At 33.9% G+C, this 23568-nt stretch overlaps 1 protein-coding gene across 1 annotated transcript in view; it reads right to left on the reverse strand.

The window, feature by feature from the left end:
* Window positions 1-23568, reverse strand: part of LOC142231647 (protein obstructor-E-like) — a 595922-nt gene that overhangs the window by 110828 nt on the left and 461526 nt on the right. Inside the window, exon 4 of the mRNA XM_075302282.1 lies at window positions 1008-1196. Coding sequence (XP_075158397.1) covers window positions 1008-1196 — 189 coding nt within the window. The remainder of the gene's footprint in view (window positions 1-1007; window positions 1197-23568) is intronic.

Consider the following 23568-nt stretch of genomic DNA (forward strand, 5'->3'; position numbering starts at 1 on the left):
TACCTACAAAACATACGGATGGACATCAATTTACACTGGAAAAATATTGTCTTGAGGCCAAATACTTCATGTTCTTAAAATACGACGCAGAATTTTGCTTAGCATAGAAGACGCATTTTTTCCTTGTCCCAAAATCGATAAACTTTTCCCTCTCTAAGATATTTAATGTAAGAAATAGCAAGAAACCATATTCTACTTTATAAATACACGCGTTGTAATGTTATTTTGGATGAGAATTTTGTAATATATTTTCATTCTAATTGGTTTAGATTACTTGTGTTTGCTCTAAAATATTTAGAGAATTTTTTCTCTAATTCGGATTGAAGAACACCTTTACAATCGGAATATTCTCTAAATGAGCTAGATCGAAATGAAGAACATGGGCGTTTGTCTAATATTTCGTTCCTCAGAAAATAAAAGTTGAACATCGATGTTGGCCAACATAAAAAATTAATTAATCGTTTATATTCCCACACAACTCAATATTCTTTCTTTACTCAAGGTATTTTCTCCTGATATGTACACGCTAAAAATCAATTTCTTCTATGGGAATCGAAATTTAAGTTTAAGTCTTTAAATTTAAAAAAAAAAAAAATTCTTTCAGGATATCTACAGTTCTTTGGGGACAAACGTGGTGCTAAGATTTTTCTGTAAAGAGATAAATTTATCAATACAAGACAATTGGGTTAAGCTAAAATTTCGTTTCGAAAAAAAATATTTGTTTTTGAGGATTATTCAGTTCCATCTCCCATTTGCAATACCTCAACATCAACTTACAAATTCCCCCAAAAACAAAATTAACTTAACAAACTATGCGATTGCTCAATCGTTTTCAAAATTTGAACAACATAGTCCTAATTAAAAATTCCCATATCAATTGAAATGACATTGTAATGCCAGCTTCCAAGAGTTAAGGCTTAATAGCAAAAGCAGCCGCAGCAGCAATAGCAATAGGAGCACTAGTGGCATATTTGATACATTATGGTTTAAGGGGGTTTTATACTTACGATGCTTCTGACAACCATCGACATTTTCAGGCCAATCACAGCTGTGGGCATTTTCATTGTAAAGCAGACCGCCAATACACAGTTGTTCGGTGGCAGTACCATTCCAGCAGGTCCAATAACGTGTACACGATGTTTCATGACCAAATATACCATACAACCAGTCACAATGTTCCGTTGAAATTGGACCATCTGTTTTGTGAAAAAAAAAATAAAGAGAAAAAATTGAATACATCTGAAACATGAAGAATTATAATATCAGCATAACAACAACACCGACAATGCCAAAATAACCCCAATGACACTACTAATACCGAGCCGATAATGGCATAGCTACTACGATGGACAACTGAGATCTCTTTCATAGCGTGGCCAGCAGCAGAGTCAACGAGAATTAAAAACTAACTTTGTAAGAATAGAAATTAAAACAGGTATGCTAAGGAAACAGGAACGGGATCAATATTTACCTTAAAGGCCTTGGGAAGTTATAGGCACAAATGTTATTGTAAAGTTCAAATTTCATTGAAGCAGAGAAATTTTAATTAACATAAAAGTTTTGCGGTATATTAATTTCCACATTTTTGGAACGTAGGTTTAAGGTTTGATCACTTCCTTAAAAGTCCTTTTCAATGCCAAAATCATGAAGTCAGAGTCAAAATCTTGGAACAAACCTTGTTTTTAGTATAAATTGATTAAATTCCTATATTTAGTTCAATTACTATTGCATTGCAGGTTCAAGCCACCAAAATGCTACAGCAAGTAATCCAGAGTCCTAAATGTTAACACGGAGAGGACAGAATTATACCTATTCACTACACGCAAAGGAAAAAAACGTTTGGAAAACGTGTACCGAAAACGTTTTTCTTTTGTTAGAGTTTTTTGAATTGCTTCGAAAATTTTAAACTTTTATCGCCAAAAAAATTCGTTTGTTACAAAATTTTTATTTTTTCAATAAAAAAAATTATTTTTGAAACAACAACACAGTCCATTTCGTTTGTATCAAACACTGTTCTTTTGTGACTTTAGGTCTTTAATAAGACACATTTCACAGTTCAAAATTTAATATAGTACAATGTAATGTTCAAACTTTTTTCGGAATCTTCCGAACATATCTGGAATATATGTAAAAAAAAAAAAACAAAAAACAAAAAAAACTTTGGTCGAAGCAGGGATCGAACCCACGACCCTTGGCATGCAAGTCAGACGTAGCAACCACTGCTCCACGGTGCCAAACTAACTGTTTGTTTCTGTTAAATAAACTTTGTTTATTCGGCTCGTGGGCGCCGCAAGCTATGCTATATAAATATAACTTATATGGATAATTATCTATTGATTACCATAACAGGTACATAGCTCAGTGGTTAGTGTGTTGGCTTACAAAGTGCATGGTCCGCGGTTCGATTCTCCGTCCAGGCGAAAGGTAAAAAAAATTTTAAAATTTATAAAATCGTATAATTTCTTCTACATTGTTGGTATTACAGGAAAAGGTGTTAAGAACTAAAAAACCTCGTGGATGTGAGAAAGATGTGAGGGAAAATGCAATTAGCAAGAACAAAATTTTTTTTTGAGTTAGTCTTTATGAAATTGTTTTACATCCTGGAAAAGAATAAACGTTTATCACAAAAAGTATATACTTTTCTTCCAAATACACTTCCTTACAGCGAAAAGCAAATGAGAAACGAACTTTGTTTGTCTAAAATTTCGTTTGGGAGGAAAGAATTATTTTTTTGCGTGTAGAAGACTAAATTTGACCAATTTTAGGGCAAGACAATACCAGTGCCCGATAAAAACTAAAGTACCCAGCAAAAAAAATTCGAAGTTCTTCAAAAGGCACAACTTTAAAATAACTTCCAGAAGATGCACTCCCAATGATTTTCTTTATTTTAACTACCCAGGAAGTTCTTTTAATTCAATTTTTTATAACTTGGTTTGTTCATACTTTTAATGGGTAATTTTAACTTTTTTTGTTTCAAATAGGTTAAAAACAGAGTAAGAATTCATCAAATGGTACAAATCATTTAAATTTGGTCGAAAAAATTCTAAATTCAATTTGAAAAAATTTTGAATTTGTTAATATATTTGAGGTCAACCGTTTCCGACAAGCATTAGAATCCATTAAAAATTATAAGAATTATTTATTTAACAAAATATCACAGAATTTTTTAATTTACATCCGAAACATTGAATTCGGCTCACAACTACAGAAGTGATTCAAATTTAGTGCAACGGCTGTCGAAATGGAAGACTTCCGTCTTAGGACAAGCCCATGTTAAAATCATCGCTACTGCGTCAATTTTGCACCACTTCCGGATCTTTGGCGACTTTTTTTGCTGGGTACTTAGTATAATAAGGCTAATCCGGACATATGCGTCGATAGTCTGGTGGACCTCAATCAAGAGGAAGTACAGCATAGAAATTTACAACAGATCCAACGTGCATGTTGTCTTGGTATATCTGAGGCAATGAAGACCACGTCAACCAGAGCCTTGGTGACGATACTGGACTTAAGACCTATGGTTAGGTTTGGTTAGTTGGCAGCCCGGTGTATCAGTCTCACTTAGACTATTCAGTCCATTGTGATACCACATTGGTGAACTTCTCTCTTATCACTGAGTGCTGCCCGATTCCATGTTAACTCATGTTCCATGTTAAGCTCAATGACAAGGGACCTCCTTTTTATGGCCGAGTCCGAACGGCGTTCCACATTGCAGTGAAACCACTTAGAGAAGCTTTGAAACCTTCAGAAATGTCACCAGCATTACTGAGGTGGGATAATCCACCGCGGAAAAACTTTTTGGTGTTCGGTCGAAGCAAGAATTGAACCCACGACCTTGTGTATGCAAGGTGGGCGTGCTAATCATTGCACCACGGTGGCTCCCCTAGAGGTTCATCAGATCGTGATGAGATTTAAGATGTTCGGAGAATGGATGGAAGCACGAAACATGACGAATCATCAAAAGGTAACAGGGAGACCACCTCGTATACATGAGGTGGCCATAGCTGCCAAGTGCAACATTCCAATGTCAGTAAGATGGTCCCCACAACAGATGCCACAGGGAAATAACTGCTACACCAATGGATCGAAGATGCACTAAAAAGAGTTGTAAATCCCGTCTCACACCACTCCACTCGCCCACGACTTCACCACCACAGCTGTGGAGAGCCGCAATATTCGAGCATTAGGAATATTCAGATATTCACAACCCGTCATAACCACAGCCAGGAGGGCCCCATAAAACTGACACAACCGTCCTCACCTATTAAAGCTTACCATTGTAACATCGACAATAAAGACCTTAAACCGTAATAACCTTGCCTTCTCCTTATATCAGTCTTTAGAGTAAATTTCTGTGACGTACCTCGGCCTCCAAGAGTCTTATCCGAACCAAGCTCTGGAAAATCCGTCTATATATTAATAAAGCTATTCACGTACAAACTAATTTCAATTTAAATTGATACTTCTAAGTAAAAAAATGTTTTCTTAATTTCAAAAAAAAAACCTAAACCAAAGTTACAACATCCTCAAAATAAGTCTTATCCTATATTTAAAGCATTTTTATCTTAAATCTAAATATTCTATATTTCAGTTCTTTAAATCAAAAATGCTTTTTTACTATAAGGAAATTTTTCCCTAGTTCAAAGTCATGCTTTTCCAATTACCAGACCACAGCACAATCCAGCAGGCAGAAGTGTGCGCCATAACGTGTGTTAATTTTCTCGTCAAAAACACGAGGCCACAAAACGTGAACATTTTCACAAAATGCCGGAGGACCATGAAGGCAATAGGAGGCATTATGGTTCGATCGTGAACCGTATTAGAATACAAAAGGAGGTCCGTGGGAATAAAGACCAGGTATCTAGAATTGAGAGTAAATCTGTGCCGAGGAGAGCCACATACAAAAGGTTAAGAATGCAACACCAAATTTGACCTAATACCAGAAAGATTTTCAGCTGTGAACTATTCTCTCTCAGTAATGCTAGTGACATTTTGAAGTGTTTCAAAGCTTCTTTAAGTGGTTTCATCGCAAAGCGAAATGCCGTTTGGACTCGGCTGTAATAAGTAGGTTGGTTTCTTGTCATTTGTGTCATTGATACTTGTCATTGATACACGGAAAAAAATTTCACGAAAATTTTTCCAATTAAAATTTTGATTGAGTTTTAAAAAATATTCAATTAAAATTTAATTGATTCAACAAATTTTTTAATTGAAACAAAAATCAATCACAACAAGTATACATGGCCGTAAGTTCGGCCAGGCCGAAGCTTATGTACCCTCCACCATGGATTGCGTAGAAACTTCTTCTAAACACTGTCATCCACAATCGAATTACTGGAGTTGCGGTAACGCTTGCCGATGGCAATGTATCTTAAAACTTCCTAACACCGTCTTCTAAATTGTAAATAAGTTCATATGTGGTATATATTAAATCAAAAAAGACTGATCAAATACGTATACAATTCAGTTTGACAAAATTTTCTATAGCAAAAAAAAAATTGACAAAATTTTCTATAAAAAAAAATTAACAAAATTTTCTATAGAAACAAAATTTTCTATAGAAATACAATATTGACAAAATTTTCTATAGAAATAAAATTTTGGTAGATTATTTTTGGCTCGAGTGGCAAATATGATTATGAATCGATATGGACCTATTTTTGTGTGATTGGAGATCGGCTATATATAACCGATATGGACCAATTTTAGTATGGTTGTTAGCGGCCATATACTAACACCACGTTCCAAATTTGAACCGGACCGGATGAAATTTGCTTCTCTTAGAAGCTCCGCAAGCCAAATCTGGGGATCGGTTTATATTGGGGCTATATATAATTGTGAACCGATGTGGCCCAATCTTTGCATGGTTGTTAGAGACCATATACCAATACGATGTACCAAATTTCAGCCGGATCGGATGAAATTTGCTTCTCTTTGAGGCTCCGCAAGCCAAATCTGGGGATCGGTTTATATGGGGTCTATATATAATTATGGACCGATGTGGACCAATTTTTGCATGGTTGTTAGAGACCATATGCCAACTCCATGTACCAAATTTCAGCCAGATCGGATGAAATATGCTTCTCTTAGAGACTCCGCAAGCCAAATCCGAGGGTCCGTTAATATGGGGGCTATACGTAAAAGTGGACCGATATGGCCCATTCTCAATACCATCCGACCTACATCAATAATAACTACTTGTGCCAAGTTTCAAGTCGATAGCTTGTTTCGTTCGGCAGTTAGCGTGATTTCAACAGACGGACATGCTTAGATAGACTCAAAATTTCACCACGACCCAGAATATGTATACTTTATGGGGTCTTAGAGCAATATTTCGATCTGTTACAAACGGAATGACAAAGTTAATATACCCCCCTTCCTATGGTGGAGGGTATAAAAATTAAAAGTATCAATTAATTTTTTAATTGGATCAATTAATTTTTAATTTCTGTGATTGAAGACATTTCGTGATTGAATCAGAATTTTTTTTGTGTAGAATCGGGCAGCACTCATCGATAAGAGACTGAATAGTCTAAGTGAGCCTGAAATATCGAGCTGCCACAATAGAGGATGATAAGACCTTGGAACATTACCTTTGTCACTGCCCTGCTTTTATTAGGCAAATTATGGTACACCCAGAGAAGGAATATGATCACCTCAAACATGTTTTAAGAGCAAAATGTTATTTTTGGGTGGTGACCATGTAACATGGTTTTCGCAACCATGTTATTTCCTCGGAAATCATGTATCTGATTTCGGCAAGCAGGTTATATTTGACGAGAAAATAACATTTGAGTGACAAACATGTTACATGATCACCATACAAAAATAACATTTTGCTCTTGAAACATGTTTGAGGTGATCATATCTCCTTCTCTGCGGAAAAAAGTTAGAGATCACAACAGACCGATTACTGGCTTATCTGTATTTCACCTCCACTCTTTCGTCATTTATCCGGATTTATTTGCTCTAAAACGTTGTTCCGGAGAATAGTATTTGGCATAAACATTTGATCCCTTTCTAAACCCTTTAGTAGACTGAAAAATAGCTCACATTTAATTACAAGGCCTTCTCAAAATCTCTAATCCAGAACAACAAAAACACATTCATGTGACCTCTTTGTGCATCACTTTCATAAGAACATCTAGGTAAATAGATTTTTCATCCGAACTCTGCACTTTCCGACCAATTGAATAGATGAACCAACATCAACCTTATGTCAGTGAACAGACGAATCGCCTGCCACAAAAAAGGCAACATTCCAAAATTGTAGTTGAGTAGGAATTGACATGCAAAGTGCATTCAATTGAATGTTCGTTGTGCATTTTTTCTTGGTTGTTGTTTTTCACCAAATATATGTCAGCCATAAATTGTCACATTAATAGCATGGTCGCTTTTGTTACCAATGGTAATGCTAGTTTATCCACTAGGGTTTCCTAGCCAATGCTATTGGCTAGGGAACTTCAAACAGTGGTTCGAAGAAAGTCAAGGAGATTTTATCACTTAGACAAATTGTTCATATGAGTTAGATATAAAAGTCCAAGAACTTAAAATGAGCCAGGTTTGGAGTAAATCTTGTTCGAAAATTTTTCGATAACATATTGACCAATCCACAATTAACCTCTCACTACCGGCTTAACCCTAATGATAAAAATTCTTCTTATTTTTGTACTTACAGCATGTAGAAAACAAATGGAAATTTGAGGACAAACCTCCCCTACCTTTGGTGTAAAACATCTGTCGAAGTGCGAGAATATAAAAAATCTGAAATAACATCGACTATTAACTAGAAACGTAAATTAAAAACATAGTCTCAAAATTGTGTAGTTTTAATGATTGTTAAAGAATAAAAATGAATGTTAGTGCCTACACTGAAAAAAATATTTAAGCGATATTAAAGATTACGCAACCAAAATTTTAGGATGCGCAATTTCACAATATTAAAGACAAATTTCTTTAAAATAATGACATTTTAATTAGAATATAGTTTAGAATATTTACTTCAAAATTTATTTTCATTAAATTAGGACACAAATTTTGTAAAATTGCGTCCCTCCTCTAAGGTCGCATGTCTTTGAACTAAGGCAAATTTTCCTTAAAGTAAAGAAATACATTTTTGATTTAAAGAAATTGTCTTTAAATTAGCTGAAATATTGAATCTTTGGATTTAAGATAAAAACGCTTCAAATATAGGCTAAGACTCATTTTGAGGATTTAGCATCATTGGTTTAAAGTTTTTTTTTTTTGGAATCAATAAAACATTTTTTACTTTGAGGTAGCCGTTATAATTTGGATTTTTAAACAGGTATTTGTTTGTACTTGGATAGCTTTATCAATATGCCGCGAAAAGAGAAACAAAATTCGATAAATGAGATCTGTATCCTAATTTTAATTTTATTGATCCTCGATTTAAGGCCAGATAGGTCCCTAAAAAATATCTTTATATTAAAGAAGCCGCATCTTTGGCTCGGAATCAATACCAAAACCCTTATGGAAATGTGAAAATCTTTGGATTCAAATAAACTTTTTTTTTAGTGTATTAATATTAAACAATTTACAGAGTGTTTGCATTAATTAAAACTAAATGGGAAGTTAGAGTTTGGCAACATTTTTATTTCTGTAGAAAATTTTCTCAAAATTTTATTTCTATAGAAAATTTTCTCAGAAATTTTTTTCTATAGAAAATTTTTTCTAAATTTTATTTCTATAGAAAATTTTGCCAAAATTTTATATCTATAGAAAATTTTCTCAAAATTTTATTTCTATAGAAAATTTTGTCAAAATTTTATTTCTATAGAAAATTTTTTCAAAATTTTATTTCTATAGAAAATTTTGTCAAAATTTTATTTCTATAGAAAATTTTGTCAAAATTTTATTTCTATATAAAATTTTGTCAAAATTTTATTTCTATAGAAAATTTTGTTAAAATTTTATTTCTATAGAAAATTTTCTCAACATAAGGTTGGCTGATAAGTCCCCGGTCTAACAAAAACACATTTTTTTGTGTCAAAATTCGTTTTTATTATTCAACATAGTTCCCTTCAAGAGCGATACAACGATTATAACGACCTTCCAATTTTTTGATACCATTTTGGTAGTACTCCTTCGGTTTTGCCTCAAAATAGGCCTCAGTTTCGGCGATCACCCCTTCATTGCAGCCAAATTTTTTCCCTGCGAGCATCCTTTTGAGGTTTGAGAACAAGAAAAAGTCGCTGGGGGCAGATCTGGAGAATACGGTGGGTGGGGAAGCAATTCGAAGCCCAATTCATGAATTTTTGCCATCGTTCTCAATGACTTGTGGCACGGTGTGTTGTCTTGGTGGAACAACACATTTTTCTTCTTCATATGGGGCCGTTTTGCCTCGATTTCGACCTTCAAACGCTCCATTAACGCCATATAATAGTCACTCTTGATGGTTTTTCCCTTCTTAAGATAATCGATAAAAATTATTCCATGCGCATCCCAAAAAAAACAGAGGCCATTACTTTGCCAGCGAACTTTTGAGTCTTTCCACGCTTCGGAGACGGTTCACCGGTCGCTGTCCTCTCAGCCGACTGTCGATTGGACTCAGGAGTGTAGTGATGGAGCCATGTTTCATCCATTGTCACATATCGACGGAAAAACTCGGATGTATTACGAGTTAACAGCTGCAAACACCGCTCAGAATCATCAACACGTTGTTGTTTTTGGTCAAATGTCAGCTCGCGCGGCACCCATTTTGCACAGACCTTCCGCATATCCAAATAATGATGAATGATATGACCAACACGTTCCTTAGATATCTTTAAGGCCTCTGCTATCTCGATCAACTTCATTTTACGGTCATTCAAAATCATTTTGTGGATTTTTTTGATGTTTTCGTCGGTAACCACCACTTTCGGGCGTCCGCTACGTTCACAGTCCTCCGTGCTCATTTCAACACTCTTGAATTTTGCATACCAATAAATTATTGTTGATTTCCCTGGGGCAGAGTCCGGAAACTCATTATCAAGCCAAGCTTTTGCTTCCACCGTATTTTGTCCCTTCAGAAAACAGTATTTTATCAAAACACGAAATTTTTTTTCCATTTTTTTCACAATAACAAACGTTGCTTGACAAAAGACGCTCTATCTCACAAACTAATCGACTTACAGACGACAAATTTTGACACTAATCATTTGAAGGTTGGTACTATATAAAAATAGTATGCATTTAATACTAGCAACGCCATCTATATGTCAGACCGGGGAGTTATCAGCCAACCGTTACAGGTGAGAAAATGTTCTCAAAAATTTTATTTCTGTTATTGTTGTTTTTGATCTCAGCTTAAAGCCATGCATTGACTAAACTACAAGTGTAGCTTAACAAACAGAGGAAAAGTATGCTTGTCAAATTTATTTGGGCAAAGCCCTATAGACTGCAAGATGGTTGGATGTACAGCTGTTTCGGAATTACCACATTCCTCATCAGCATCCTCTACTTGCAGCAAAACTATCAACCAATTATCAGAATAAATTCACTCAACCCAAAGTGAACTACACTTGAACCTCCCGAAAAAGGGTTTGATAGTCGGCTACTGCCTAAACAAATTTGCCAGCATATCTCTTTTCCTTTGCCAAACTCAAATCATCGATTTGAATGTATTTGGCTGGGTTTGTTTTTGAGCGTGCTTCCTCTATCTTCATTCGTTTTGTTTGTTATTGTTGGCTTCTCTTCAATCGTTATTGTTGTTTTTGATCTCAGCTTAAAGCCATGCATTGACTAAACTACAAGTGTAGCTTAACCAACAGAGGAAAAGTATGCTAGCATGGCTTTAAGCTGAGATCAAAAACAACAATAACGATTGACGAGAAGCCAACAATAACAAACAAAACGAATGAAGATAGAGGAAGCACGCTCAAAAACAAACCCAGCCAAATACATTCAAATCGATGATTTGAGTTTGGCAAAGGAAAAGAGATATGCTGGCAAATTTGTTTAGGCAGTAGCCGACTATCAAACCCTTTTTCGGGAGGTTCAAGTATAGTTCACGTTGGGTTGAGTGAATTACCCGAATTTATTCTGATAATTGGTTGATAGTTTTGCTGCAAGTAGAGGATGCTGATGAGGAATGTGGTAATTCCGAAACAGCTGTACATCCAACCATCTTGCAGTCTATAGGGCTTTGCCCAAATAAATTTGACAAGCATACTTTTCCTCTGTTGGTTAAGCTACACTTGTAGTTTAGTCAATGCATGGCTTTAAGCTGAGATCAAAAACAACAATAACGATTGAAGAGAAGCCAACAATAACAAACAAAACGAATTTTATTTCTGTATAAAATTTTTCCAAAATTTTATTTTTATATATACTTTTCTCGAAATTTTATGTCTATAGAAAATTTTCTCAAAATTTTATTTCTATAGAAAATTTTGTCGAAATTTTTTTTTTCAATGGAAAATCTTGTCAAAACTTTATTTCTATACAAGACTTCTTCAAAATTTTATTTCAATAGAAAATTTTCTCAAAATTTTATAGCTATAGAAAGATTTCTCAAAATTTTATTTCTATAGAAAATTTCCCAAAATTTTATTTCTATAGAAAATTTTCTAAAAATTTTATTTGTATAAAAAATGTTCTTAAAATTTTGTTTCATCACGCCTTTGAATTCGAACATTACTATTATGTATATAACTTTGTATATGCGATAGCCTTTATTTATTTTATGTATACGGTACAAGATCTTTAAATTTTAAAGAACTGACAAGCTGATTTGATAATCCCTAAATTCATGTTAATTTCGCTCCGAATTCAAAGCAGTCGTTTATCCTGGAGACTTACGTTTACATTATTGATTATATTATCCCCATTTAGACTATAAGATGTTTTACTAAGGGATGAATGGATAAAGGGATGTTGGTTGAGTTTCGCCACTATTCTCCACAGAAGACTTTGTCGATTAGTTTTATTTATAGATTCTTTGTTGGTGTTAGTAAAGCATTACGGGTCGGCAAAACGAAGGTATCGTATAATAATTTTAATTAAAATACAAAAGTACTTGATATAGTTTAATATTTAATTGAATTTAGTTAATTTATATGATTTATTTTGGTTTCGTTTTAAAACTTAATTGTATCAACCTCCTAATGGACTATTGTTTCAAATTAAATTACACTTTTAATTGAATAGATGTAGGTAATATTTTTTCTGCAAGTACTAATAAGTACAAAATTCCTTTGACCACAAATTTTTGAAATCAGGTTTCACTGTTCAATAGTATTTTGTGATGTTTTTTTTTTGTTTTTGTGCTTCAAAACAATTTCCAATGAACAAGATTTTCATTCATCCAGGTCATACCAATATCAAAAAAAAAAAAAACTCTGTCACATATACACTTTGACATATCAGAAACCATGGAGTGCCGAATAAAAATTCTACTCAAATCTTTTGAAAGGAATTCTATGCTGAGTGCTCCATGTGTGTAAAATGCCAACGCTAGATGGATTGAACTAAACTGGATTGCATTGTTGTCGGTCTTATTAAGGTTTCAGTGAATCTTTGGTATATCTGTAGGCAATATCGATGGTCATGTTATTGATGCTGTTGGCCGCTAGAACGATGTTTTGGTCTTACCTACAGCATGACCCAATCTGGGTTCTTTTTTTTTTTTTTTTTGCCAGTGTTAACTGAGGTGTTTCATTATTGACTTGACCATTTAAGATTTGTGTATTGTATTAGCATCATATTGATTTTATGTTATTTTTTCGTTTTTGACATACCAAGCAAATCTATTAGTATGTCCATTTTATAGATGTTTTTAATTTCTTTTTGAAGAACTTTTATGTATGGAGTTGATTTTCGTTCTTTTCATTTCATTTGTAGCTTCAGAATTGAGGCATACATATTGATGTTAATTGGATTTTATGATTAACTTCTCTCTCTCTCTCTCTCTCTCTATATATATATATATATATATATATATATATATATATATATATATATATATATATATATATATATATATATATATATATATATATATATATATATATATATGTATATATATATATATATATATATATATATATATATATATATATATATATATATATATATATATATATATATATATATATATATATATATATATATATATATATATATATATATATATATATATATATATATATATATATATATATATATATATATATATATATATATATATATATATATATATATATATATATATATATATATATATATATATACATTTTTTGTTGTCTCAACACAGAGTAAAGGAGTATTAGAAACATTCGTTTTTCTAAGAATTGCCAATATTGACGATATAAGCAATCAATATCATGAATTTTATATTTCCAGCATTTGAAATAAAATTCTTTTTATACTTCTTGTATAACATTTCGAATGTACAAACTTTAAAATAGAGTTTAGTTAAAAACAGATTTTCCACCAAATTTTTATAACCTTCACCACTACTGTGGTAAAGGGTATAATAAGTTTGTGCATTTGTATGTAACGCCAAGAGGGAAATGTCTGAGACCCATCGCTTAGAATACCGATCGTCTTAGAATTAAATTCTGAGTCGATTTAGCGATGTCCGTCTGCTTGTCCGTCTGTCCGTTCGTCTGTCTGTCTGTATACGAGAGCAGTTCGGAAACTTCTTAGCCTATCACAAAAAGCGCGACATAAACAGAAAAAAGTTAAGTGTTATGGAAACTTCCATCTCTGTTATGCACACATGTTAAATTTTGTTTCGATCTGGCAACGCATCAGCGCACAACAATGTTTTAACAATGGCTAAAATCAACGAATTAAAGTACGAGTTGCTTGACCACCCACCTTATTCTCCTGATTTAGCTCCCAGTGACTTTTACTTGTTCCCAAATCTAACAAGTATATACGGCCGTAAGTTCGGCCAGGCCGAATCTTATGTACCCTCCACAATGGATTGCGTAGAAACTTCTACGAAAGCATGTCACCCACAATCGAATTACTTGGGTTGTGGTATCTTAAAACTTCTTAACATCGTTTTCTAAATTGTGAGTTAGTCCATACGTGGTATATATTAGACAAACAAGTTATGTATAGGTAAGTCTACAAATAGTTATGAATCGATATGACTTTTTGCGCGATACGTAGAGAGCCAGAATTGAAATATGGGGGTCGCTTATGTGGGGGCTATATACACCTAGCAAAAAAAGCGTCGCCAAAAAAGTACTGAAAATGTTCTTTTTGGATCCGGAAGTGGTGCAAAATTGACGCAGAAGCGATGAATTTAACATGGGCTTGTCATAGGACGGAAGTCCTCCATTTCAACAGCCGTTGCACAGAATTTGCAGCACTTCTTTAGGTGTGATTCGAATTCAATGTTTTGGATGTAAATTAAAAAATTCTGTGATATTTTGTCAAATAAATAATTTTTATATTTTTTTATAATTTTTAATGGATTCTAATGCTTGCCGGAAACGTTTGACCTCAAATATTTTCATTCACATTTTTTTCAGAGTGGATTTTGCATTTTTTCTACAAAATTTAAATGATTTGTACCATTTTATGAATTCTTACTCCGTTTTTAATCTATTTGAAACAAAAAAAGTTAAAATAATCCATTAAAAGTATGAAGAAAACAAGTAAGGAAAGTCTAAAGTCGGGCGGGGCGGACTAAATATATTATACCCTGCACCACTTTGTAAATCTAAATTTTCGAAACCATATCACATCCGTCAAATGTGGTGAGGGCTACATATTAAGGTTTGTCCCAAATACATACATTTAAATATTACTCGATTTGGACAGAATTTGATAGACTTTTACAAAATCTATAGACTCAAAATTTAAGTTGGCTAATGCACTAGGGTGGAACACAATTTTAGTAAGAAAATATGGGAAACATTTAAATCTGAAGCAATTTTAAGGAAACTTCGCAAAAGTTTATTTATGATTTATCGCTCGATATATATGTATTAGAAGTTTAGGAAAATTTGAGTCATTTTTACAACTTTTTGACTAAGCAGTGGCGATTTTACAAGGAAAATGTTGGTATTTTGACCATTTTTGTCGAAATCAGAAAAACATATATATGGGAGCTATATCTAAATCTGAACCGATTTCAATCAAATTTAGCACACATGACTATATTACTAATTGTACTCGTAGTGCAACATTTCAAGCTAATCGGGATAAAACTCTGGCTTCTGGGTCTATATAAGTGCATATCGGGCGAAAGATATATATGGGAGCTATATCTAAATCTGAATCGATTTCAACCAAATTTGGCACGCGTAGCTACAATGCTAAATCTACTCCCTGTGCAAAATTTCAACCAAATTGGGCCAAAACTCTGGTTTTTAGGACCATGCCACCTAACGGTGGCAGCCCGATGTATCAGGCTCACTTAGACTATTCAGTCCATTGTGATACCACATTGGTGAACTTCTCTCTTATCACTAAGTGTTGCCCGATTCCATGTTAAGCTCAATGACAAGGGACCTCCTTTTTATAGCCGAGTCCGAACGGCGTTCCACATTGCAGTGAAACCACTTAGAGAAGCTTTGAAACCCTCAGAAATGTCACCAGCATTACTGAGGTGGGATAATCCACCGCTGAAAAACTTTTTGGTGTTCGGTCGAAGCAGGAATCGAACCCACGACCTTGCGTATGCAAGGCGGGCATGCTAACCATTGCACCACGGTGGCTTTAGGACCATATTAGTCCATATCGGGTGAAAAATATACATGGGAGCTATATCTAAATCTGAACCGATTTCAATCAAATTTTGCACACTTGACTATACTACTAATTGTACTCCTACACAGAAAAAAATATCACCAGAATATTTCCAATTAAAAAGTTAATTGAAGTTGAATGTTTTTTCAATTAATACATTAATTGATACAATTAACTTTTTAATCGAGGTAGAAACATTAGGTTAATTAAGTCAATGATTGAAAATTTTAAAATTTTTAATTAAAAAATTAATTGATAGAATTAACTTTTTAATCAAATTCAGAAGACGAAGTCAGTTAAAAAAAGTGATGAACATTTCTTAATCAAAATAAAAATTCTAAGCCAATTCAGAAAGTAGTTGAAAATAGTTACCTTTTTAAATAAAAAATTAATTGGGGTTTGAATTCAAAATCAATTAAATTTTTAATTGAATCAATTAAAAAATTAATTGAAAATTGCTAATGACATCAATTAATTTTTTAATCAAGGATTTTTTCTATGCCCAATTAAAACTGTGATTGATACTATCATTTTCGTGATTGAAGATATTTCAATAAAAAAATTAATTGGATCAATTAATTTCGTGATTGAATCAGAAAAATATTTTTTGTGTGTATTGCAAAATTTCAACCAAATTCGGCCAAAAATCTGGCTTCTGGGGCCATAGAACTCTATATCGGGCGAAAGATATATATGGGAGCTATATCTAAATCTGAACCGATTTCAATCAAATTTTACACACTTGACTATACGATTAAGTGTTATGTTTGTACAAAATTTCTAGCAAATCGGTATAAAACTCTGGCTGCTGGGTCCATATTAGTGCATATCGAGCGAAAGATATATATGGGAGCTATATCTAAATCTGAACCGATTTCTTCCAAAATCAATAGGGTTCTATTCTGACCCAAATTAGGAACATGTGCCAAATTTTAAGGCGATTGGACTTAAATTGCGACCTAGACTTTGATCACAAAAATGTGTTCACAGACAGACGGACGGACGTACGGACAGACGGACATGGTTATATCGACTCAGGGACCCACCCTGAGCATTATTGCCAAAGACACCAAGTGTCTATCTCGTCTCCTTCTGGATATTACAAACATATGCACTAACTTATAATACCCTGTTCCACAGTGTGGCGCAGGGTATAACAAGTTATAAAAAATTCAATTAAAAGAACTTCCTGGGTAGTTAAATTAAAGAACATCATTGGGAGAACATCTTCTGGAAGTGATTTTAAAGTTGTGCCTTTGGAAGTACTTCCAATTTTTTTTGCTGGGCAATTATTAACTTGGTATGGACCAATTTTTGTGTGATTGGGGATCGATTTATCTGAGGGCTATATATAACTATAGACCGATATGGGCCTAGTTACACTGAAAAAAATATTGTCGTGAGCAAGGCCGTATTCAGGGGGGGGGGGGGTGAGGGGATCAAACCCCCCCCCCGAAATGAATGAATGTTTTTATATAAATAAATATATATTTTTAGCTGATAGAAAAATCTTATCGAAGATGTTGAAGAAAAGCTGAAGGTTTTATTTTGAAAAACGCTTACCTATAAAACTTGCACGAATCATAGAATAGTAGTTGAAAAGCCCGTCAAACGACGGTCGAAAAAAACAAATTGTTTTTGTTCTCACACCACAAATTTCATTTTTGGAAAATGTCTTTCTGCTTTTTATGTGTGTTTGTTGTTCTTTTTGTGAACATGACTCGCTTTGTTTGGTCATAGCAACAACAACGAAACAGCCAAACACACATGTGTAAATGAAATGGTAAAACAAAGGTATTTTTTGAGCGGAAAGGTACTTTTTACTAAATTTCAACAAAAATTTCACTGGAAGATTATTGTCAAGAGACAGATTTTTAAAGAAAATAAAATTTTGCAAAAATTTTCTATAGAAATAAAATTTTGCAAAAAATTGTACAGAAAAAAAATTTTCTATAGAAATAACATTTTGCAAAAAAATTTACAGAAAAAAAATTTAGCAAAATTTTTTCTATAGAAATAAAATTTTGCAAAAAATTCCCATAGAAATAAAATTTTTACAAAAATTTCAATTGAAATAAAATGTTGACAAAATTTTCTATAAAAATAAAATTTTTAAAAAATTCTATATAGAAATAAAATGACAACATTTTCTACCGAAATAAAAAATCGATAATATAGAATCGCATTCTTTTTTTCGACTAAAACATTCTTGAAGTTCAATAAAATCCTGTTTTTGACTATATCTTTTACAAAATCGAGATTTTCTTCAAACATGAACATGTCCGTTTTGCCATATTTGTAAAAGACTATTAGCAAATAAGGTTGATAAAGACTTTCTCAAAATATTAAAATATTTTGTCAAAGCTATTGTACCATAAATCTCATATCGATTCAAAAATGTCTACACAAAAGGTACTTAATCCTTCGCGGGGGTACTACGGTACTGACCGGGGTGAAAAAGTATTGAAAAAAGTACTATAGTACTGCATTTTCCATCCCTGCAGTTACTACGTGCTCATCCGAACGTTCATTTTCAACAATAGGGCTGTTTTCTTTTTGCACTGGATACAACATTTGTATGGGCTATCCAGAGCATCGTTGCTCTGGTGTTCTATCCAGAACATCTCATCAGTGCAAGTCGCGCCGATCTTGCCAGATTGTGTTTTGATAAAGTGACGCTTCATCGATTCACAATAGCACTTTATTGTGACTAATTTATCGAAAAAAATGAAATTCAAAGTGGTGTAGTATCATAAATAATCGCAGTAAATATTTATTACTAATTGGAGCATTTCATATATTAAAAATGCAAGATTTCACTTCTTTTCTGTGATTGTTTTTGAACAGCTGATGACAGTGTTGCATATTTTTGGAGATGTCCTGGATAAACGAGTACTCTGTTTTATTTTAGTCCGTGACTGCTTAGGGTATCCAGTGATAAAAGAAAACACCCCTAATGAAGAGATTAAAGACGTATCTTAGAAATTCGACTAGCGAGAGTAGACTCAATGGATTGGCATTAATCTCGGTTCATCGCCGAATAAATGTGCCGACTGAAGAAGTCATTGATTAATTTGCTGCCCAAAAAGCCCGTCGGCTCAATTTTATATTATAAAACAAGTAAGTAAAGTCTAAAGTCGGGCGGGGCCGACTATATTATACCCTTCACCACCATGTAGACCAACATTTGTGTTACAACTACTTCAAATTTGCTGGGAGCTATATAAAAGTTTGCATTTCCAGATACAAATACTTATAATGGAGACAATTTTTTGTACTTCTACAAAATCTCTAGAATTAAAATTGAAACCGGCTAACGCCCTGGAATGAAACACAATGTTAGTACACACATATAGGAAATATGAAGCGAGAGAAATTTTAATGTAATTATACAAAGAGCATTTATGATTTATCAGCCGATACTTATGTATTCGAGATATAGGACAATTTGAGTAACATTTACAATTTTTGTTATTCAGCAGTGATGATTTTACAAGGATATTGGTTAGATCTTGCCAAGATATGTGGTCAAGTGTGGGTTGTGATATATTATTTGGTCACGTCGGGCGACTTGGAGCCTTATTTAAAACTCAACCGTTCTGTGGAAAGTCTGACATTACAGTGTGTAGAATATGATTAAGATATGGGGAAATTATCACAGAATTTTGTGTAAAGTGTGGGAATTTTGGCCATATTTGTATAAACCGGAAAAACGAATATATGGAGGCTTTATCTAATTCTGAACCAAATTAGATCAAACTTTATCTAATTTAAATTTAAATTAATTTAAATATCATATTAAATATATTCTCCGTGGAAACTATGCAGTCAATTGGAGGAAAATCCCATTGAAAATGGGTCTAAAATATGAAATAGTCTACCATATTTTCCCAATTCTGGTGTACATATAACGGGAGCTATAATCTGAACCGATTTCGACAAAATTTGACATGCATAATTAGAATAATAATTCTGTTATCTCTGCAAAATTTCACGTAAGTGGGAGTTTAACTTTGGCCCCCGTGGTCATTTGAGTATAAATCGGGCGAAAGATATATATGGGAGCTATATCTAAATCTGAACCGATTTCAACCAAATTTGGCACACTTACCGGTACTGGTAAACGTACTCCTTGTGCAAAATTTGAACCAAATCACTGCAAAACTCTGGCTTTTGAGACCATATAAGTTCAAATAGGACGAAAGATATAAAGGGTGATTTGTTAAGAGCTTGATAACTTTTTTTAAAAAAAAAACGCCTAAAATTTGCAAAATCTCATCGGTTCTTTATTTGAAACGTTAGATTGGTCCATGACATTTACTTTTTGAAGATAATTTCATTTAAATGTTGACCGCGGCTGCGTCTTAGGTGGTCCATTCGGAAAGTCCAATTTTGGGCAACTTTTTCGAGCATTTCGGCCGGAATAGCCCGAATTTCTTCGGAAATGTTGTCTTCCAAAGCTGGAATAGTTGCTGGCTTATTTCTGTAGACTTTAGACTTGACGTAGCCCCACAAAAAATAGTCTAAAGGCGTCAAATCGCATGATCTTGGTGGCCAACTTACCGGTCCATTTCTTGAGATGAATTGTTCTCCGAAGTTTTCCCTCAAAATGGCCATAGAATCGCGAGCTGTGTGGCATGTAGCGCCATCTTGTTGAAACCACATGTCAACCAAGTTCAGTTCTTCCATTTTTGGCAACAAAAAGTTTGTTAGCATCGAACGATAGCGATCGCCATTCACCGTAACGTTGCGTCCAACAGCATCTTTGAAAAAATACGGTCCAATGATTCCACCAGCGTACAAACCACACCAAACAGTGCATTTTTCGGGATGCATGGGCAGTTCTTGAACGGCTTCTGGTTGCTCTTCACTCCAAATGCGGCAATTTTGCTTATTTACATAGCCATTCAACCAGAAATGAGCCTCATCGCTGAACAAAATTTGTCGATAAAAAAGCGGATTTTCTGCCAACTTTTCTAGGGCCCATTCACTGAAAATTCGACGTTGTGGCAGATCGTTCGGCTTCAGTTCTTGCACGAGCTGTATTTTATACGGTTTTACACCAAGATCTTTGCGTAAAATCTTCCATGTGGTCGAATAACACAAACCCAATTGCTGCGAACGGCAACGAATCGACATTTCACGGTCTTCAGCAACACTCTCAGAAACAGACGCAATATTCTCTTCTGTACGCACTGTACGCATTCGTGTGGTTGGTTTAATGTCCAATAAAGTAAACTGAGTGCGAAACTTGGTCACAATCGCATTAATTGTTTGCTCACTTGGTCGATTATGTAGACCATAAATCGGACGTAAAGCGCGAAACACATTTCGAACCGAACACTGATTTTGGTAATAAAATTCAATGATTTGCAAGCGTTGCTCGTTAGTAAGTCTATTCATGATGAAATGTCAAAGCATACTGAGCATCTTTCTCTTTGACACCATGTCTGAAATCCCACGTGATCTGTCAAATACTAATGCATGAAAATCCTAACCTCAAAAGAATCACCCTTTATATGGGAGCTATATCTAATCGACTCACAATTTAATTCTAAGACGATCGGTATACTAAACGATGGGTCTCAGACATTTCCTTCTTGGCGGTACATACAAATGCACAAACTTATTATACCCTGTACCACAGTAGTGGTGAAGGGTATAAATATTGTATACATACCTATGCATAAATAAAATTTTCTACACATGAGATTATATGAATATTTTTTTTTAAAGTTGAAGTTAGCGTGATTTCAACAGACGGACGGACGGACGGACGGACATGCTCAGATCGACTTAGAACATGCTCAGATCGACTTAGAACATGCTCAGATCGACTTAGAATTTCACCACGACCCAGAATATATATACTGTATGGCGTCTTATAGCAATATTTCGATGTGTTACAAACGGAATAACAAAGTTAATATACCCCCCATCCTATGGTGGCGGGTATAAAAAAAATCCTTGCTGGCAAGAGTTTTACCTCAACTGAAGATGCAATTACAGTTTTAAACCACTAGTTTGAAGACCTTGAGGAAAACTATTTTAATCAAGGGATAGAATTGCTAGAAAAGCGTTGGACTAAGTGTATTAAAGTTTCAGGAGATTATATTGCAAAATAAAAATATTTTTGAGAAACTAACTATTCTCTTTCATTGATAGGCTTTCCGATAGTTTCCGAAGTTTAGCTCACAGTTTAAGTCCGATCGTCCTCAAATTTGACACAGAGTTTTACTTTGGCTCAAAGACAATCGCTATTTTCCGAAAAAAGAATTCAGAACTTTGTACACAAAATTACATATACAGACAGACGGACGGACAGTCAGACGGGGGGACGGAGGAATTTAATTCTAAGACGATCGGTATCCTAGAGACAGTTTTAAGGGAGTTATCTAGCTATAAATCTAAGCTATTCAAGTCAAAAAATGCGAGTTTAGAAATTGGAATTTGAACGTTTGCACTACCATACATTCAAAGCAAAATATGTTTTCTTAGGCTATATTTGAAGATTTTCTTTTGGTAATCCAAAGATTCAATACTTCAGCTAATTAAAGATGAGTTCTTTGAATCAAAAATGTTTTTTACTTTAGAGAAAATTTGCCTTACTTATTTAGGCCAAATATCAAAATAGGGTACTCTGTTTTCTCTTCCCGAATCACCTTCCACGAAACTCAACTTGAATTTTCCGAAAGAAGAATTCAGATAGACAAACGAACAACCCTAGACAAATATTTATCGATTTGTTACAAATTAAAGTACACATTTGGTGTACCAATGATGGAGTGTATAAAAAGTAAAGTACATGGATATTGCACTGAAAATATATTGTCGTGACACCAAACCAAACTTGTCCTCAAATTTTTTGGCTCCATAAGAAAAATTTTGGGTTCGGTTTATATTGGGGCTATATATAATTATTACCAATGTTATTAGAAAACATATACTGCCATCACGTATCGAATTTCAATCGGATCGGAAGAACTTTGCTTTTCCATTAGGCTTAAGAAGTAAAATCTGGGGATTCAGTGTTTTATATATAGTAATCGATATGGACAATTTTTGCATGGTGGTCAAAATTCCAACTGAATCGTATGAAATTGATACCTACAACAGGCTCTGCAAAACAAATTTTGGGGTCGGTTTATATCAGGGATCCGGAGCGGAGCGGAGCGGAGCGTGGAGCGGAGCGGAGCAAGCCCTTTTTTTGCCGGAGCGGGAGCGGAGCGGGAGCGGCATTTTTAAAATCCGGAGCGGAGCGGGAGCGGAGCGGTTTCCAAATGAAAAACCGCTCCGCTCCGAATAAAATATTACTTGAATGAAATGTGTAACTTTGAAATTACAATGTGTAGGTAATTTCAAATTTAGCTAGTGTGAGTAAATGTTTAAAATGTACGATATGTATTTTTGTACGTATGTACATTGGGGAAAACACAACGTGTTTTTTTAGTAATTGTTTTCAAAAACGGCAAATGTCAAAATATATCTCTAGTATGTGTTGTAAAAGTAACAAAAGTACTTTCGATCAATTTCATCCCGTATTACTACAAAGATGTTTGTAACGAACGTCAAATAAATGCAATTAAACGATCTTATTTGTATTTAATTTTTTAGTTTTCTACACTGAAAAAAATATTGTCGTGAAGTCAAAGATTCCATGTCCTTAGAATAAGAATGCAAATTTTGCTTAACATGGAAGACGCATTTCTCTAAAATAAAGTTTTTTTTCTTGTCCAAGAGGCAATAAACTTTTGAATGAAGTTGTAATGTCCTTATAATTAAGTGATTTTACTTAAAAATTTGTATCATAACATGAAAGATAAAATTTTTGAGGTAAGGTCAACGTGACTTTAATAATTA

Source organism: Haematobia irritans, chromosome 3 (assembly GCF_050003625.1).
Source record: "Haematobia irritans isolate KBUSLIRL chromosome 3, ASM5000362v1, whole genome shotgun sequence".
NCBI classification, from domain to species: domain Eukaryota; kingdom Metazoa; phylum Arthropoda; class Insecta; order Diptera; family Muscidae; genus Haematobia; species Haematobia irritans.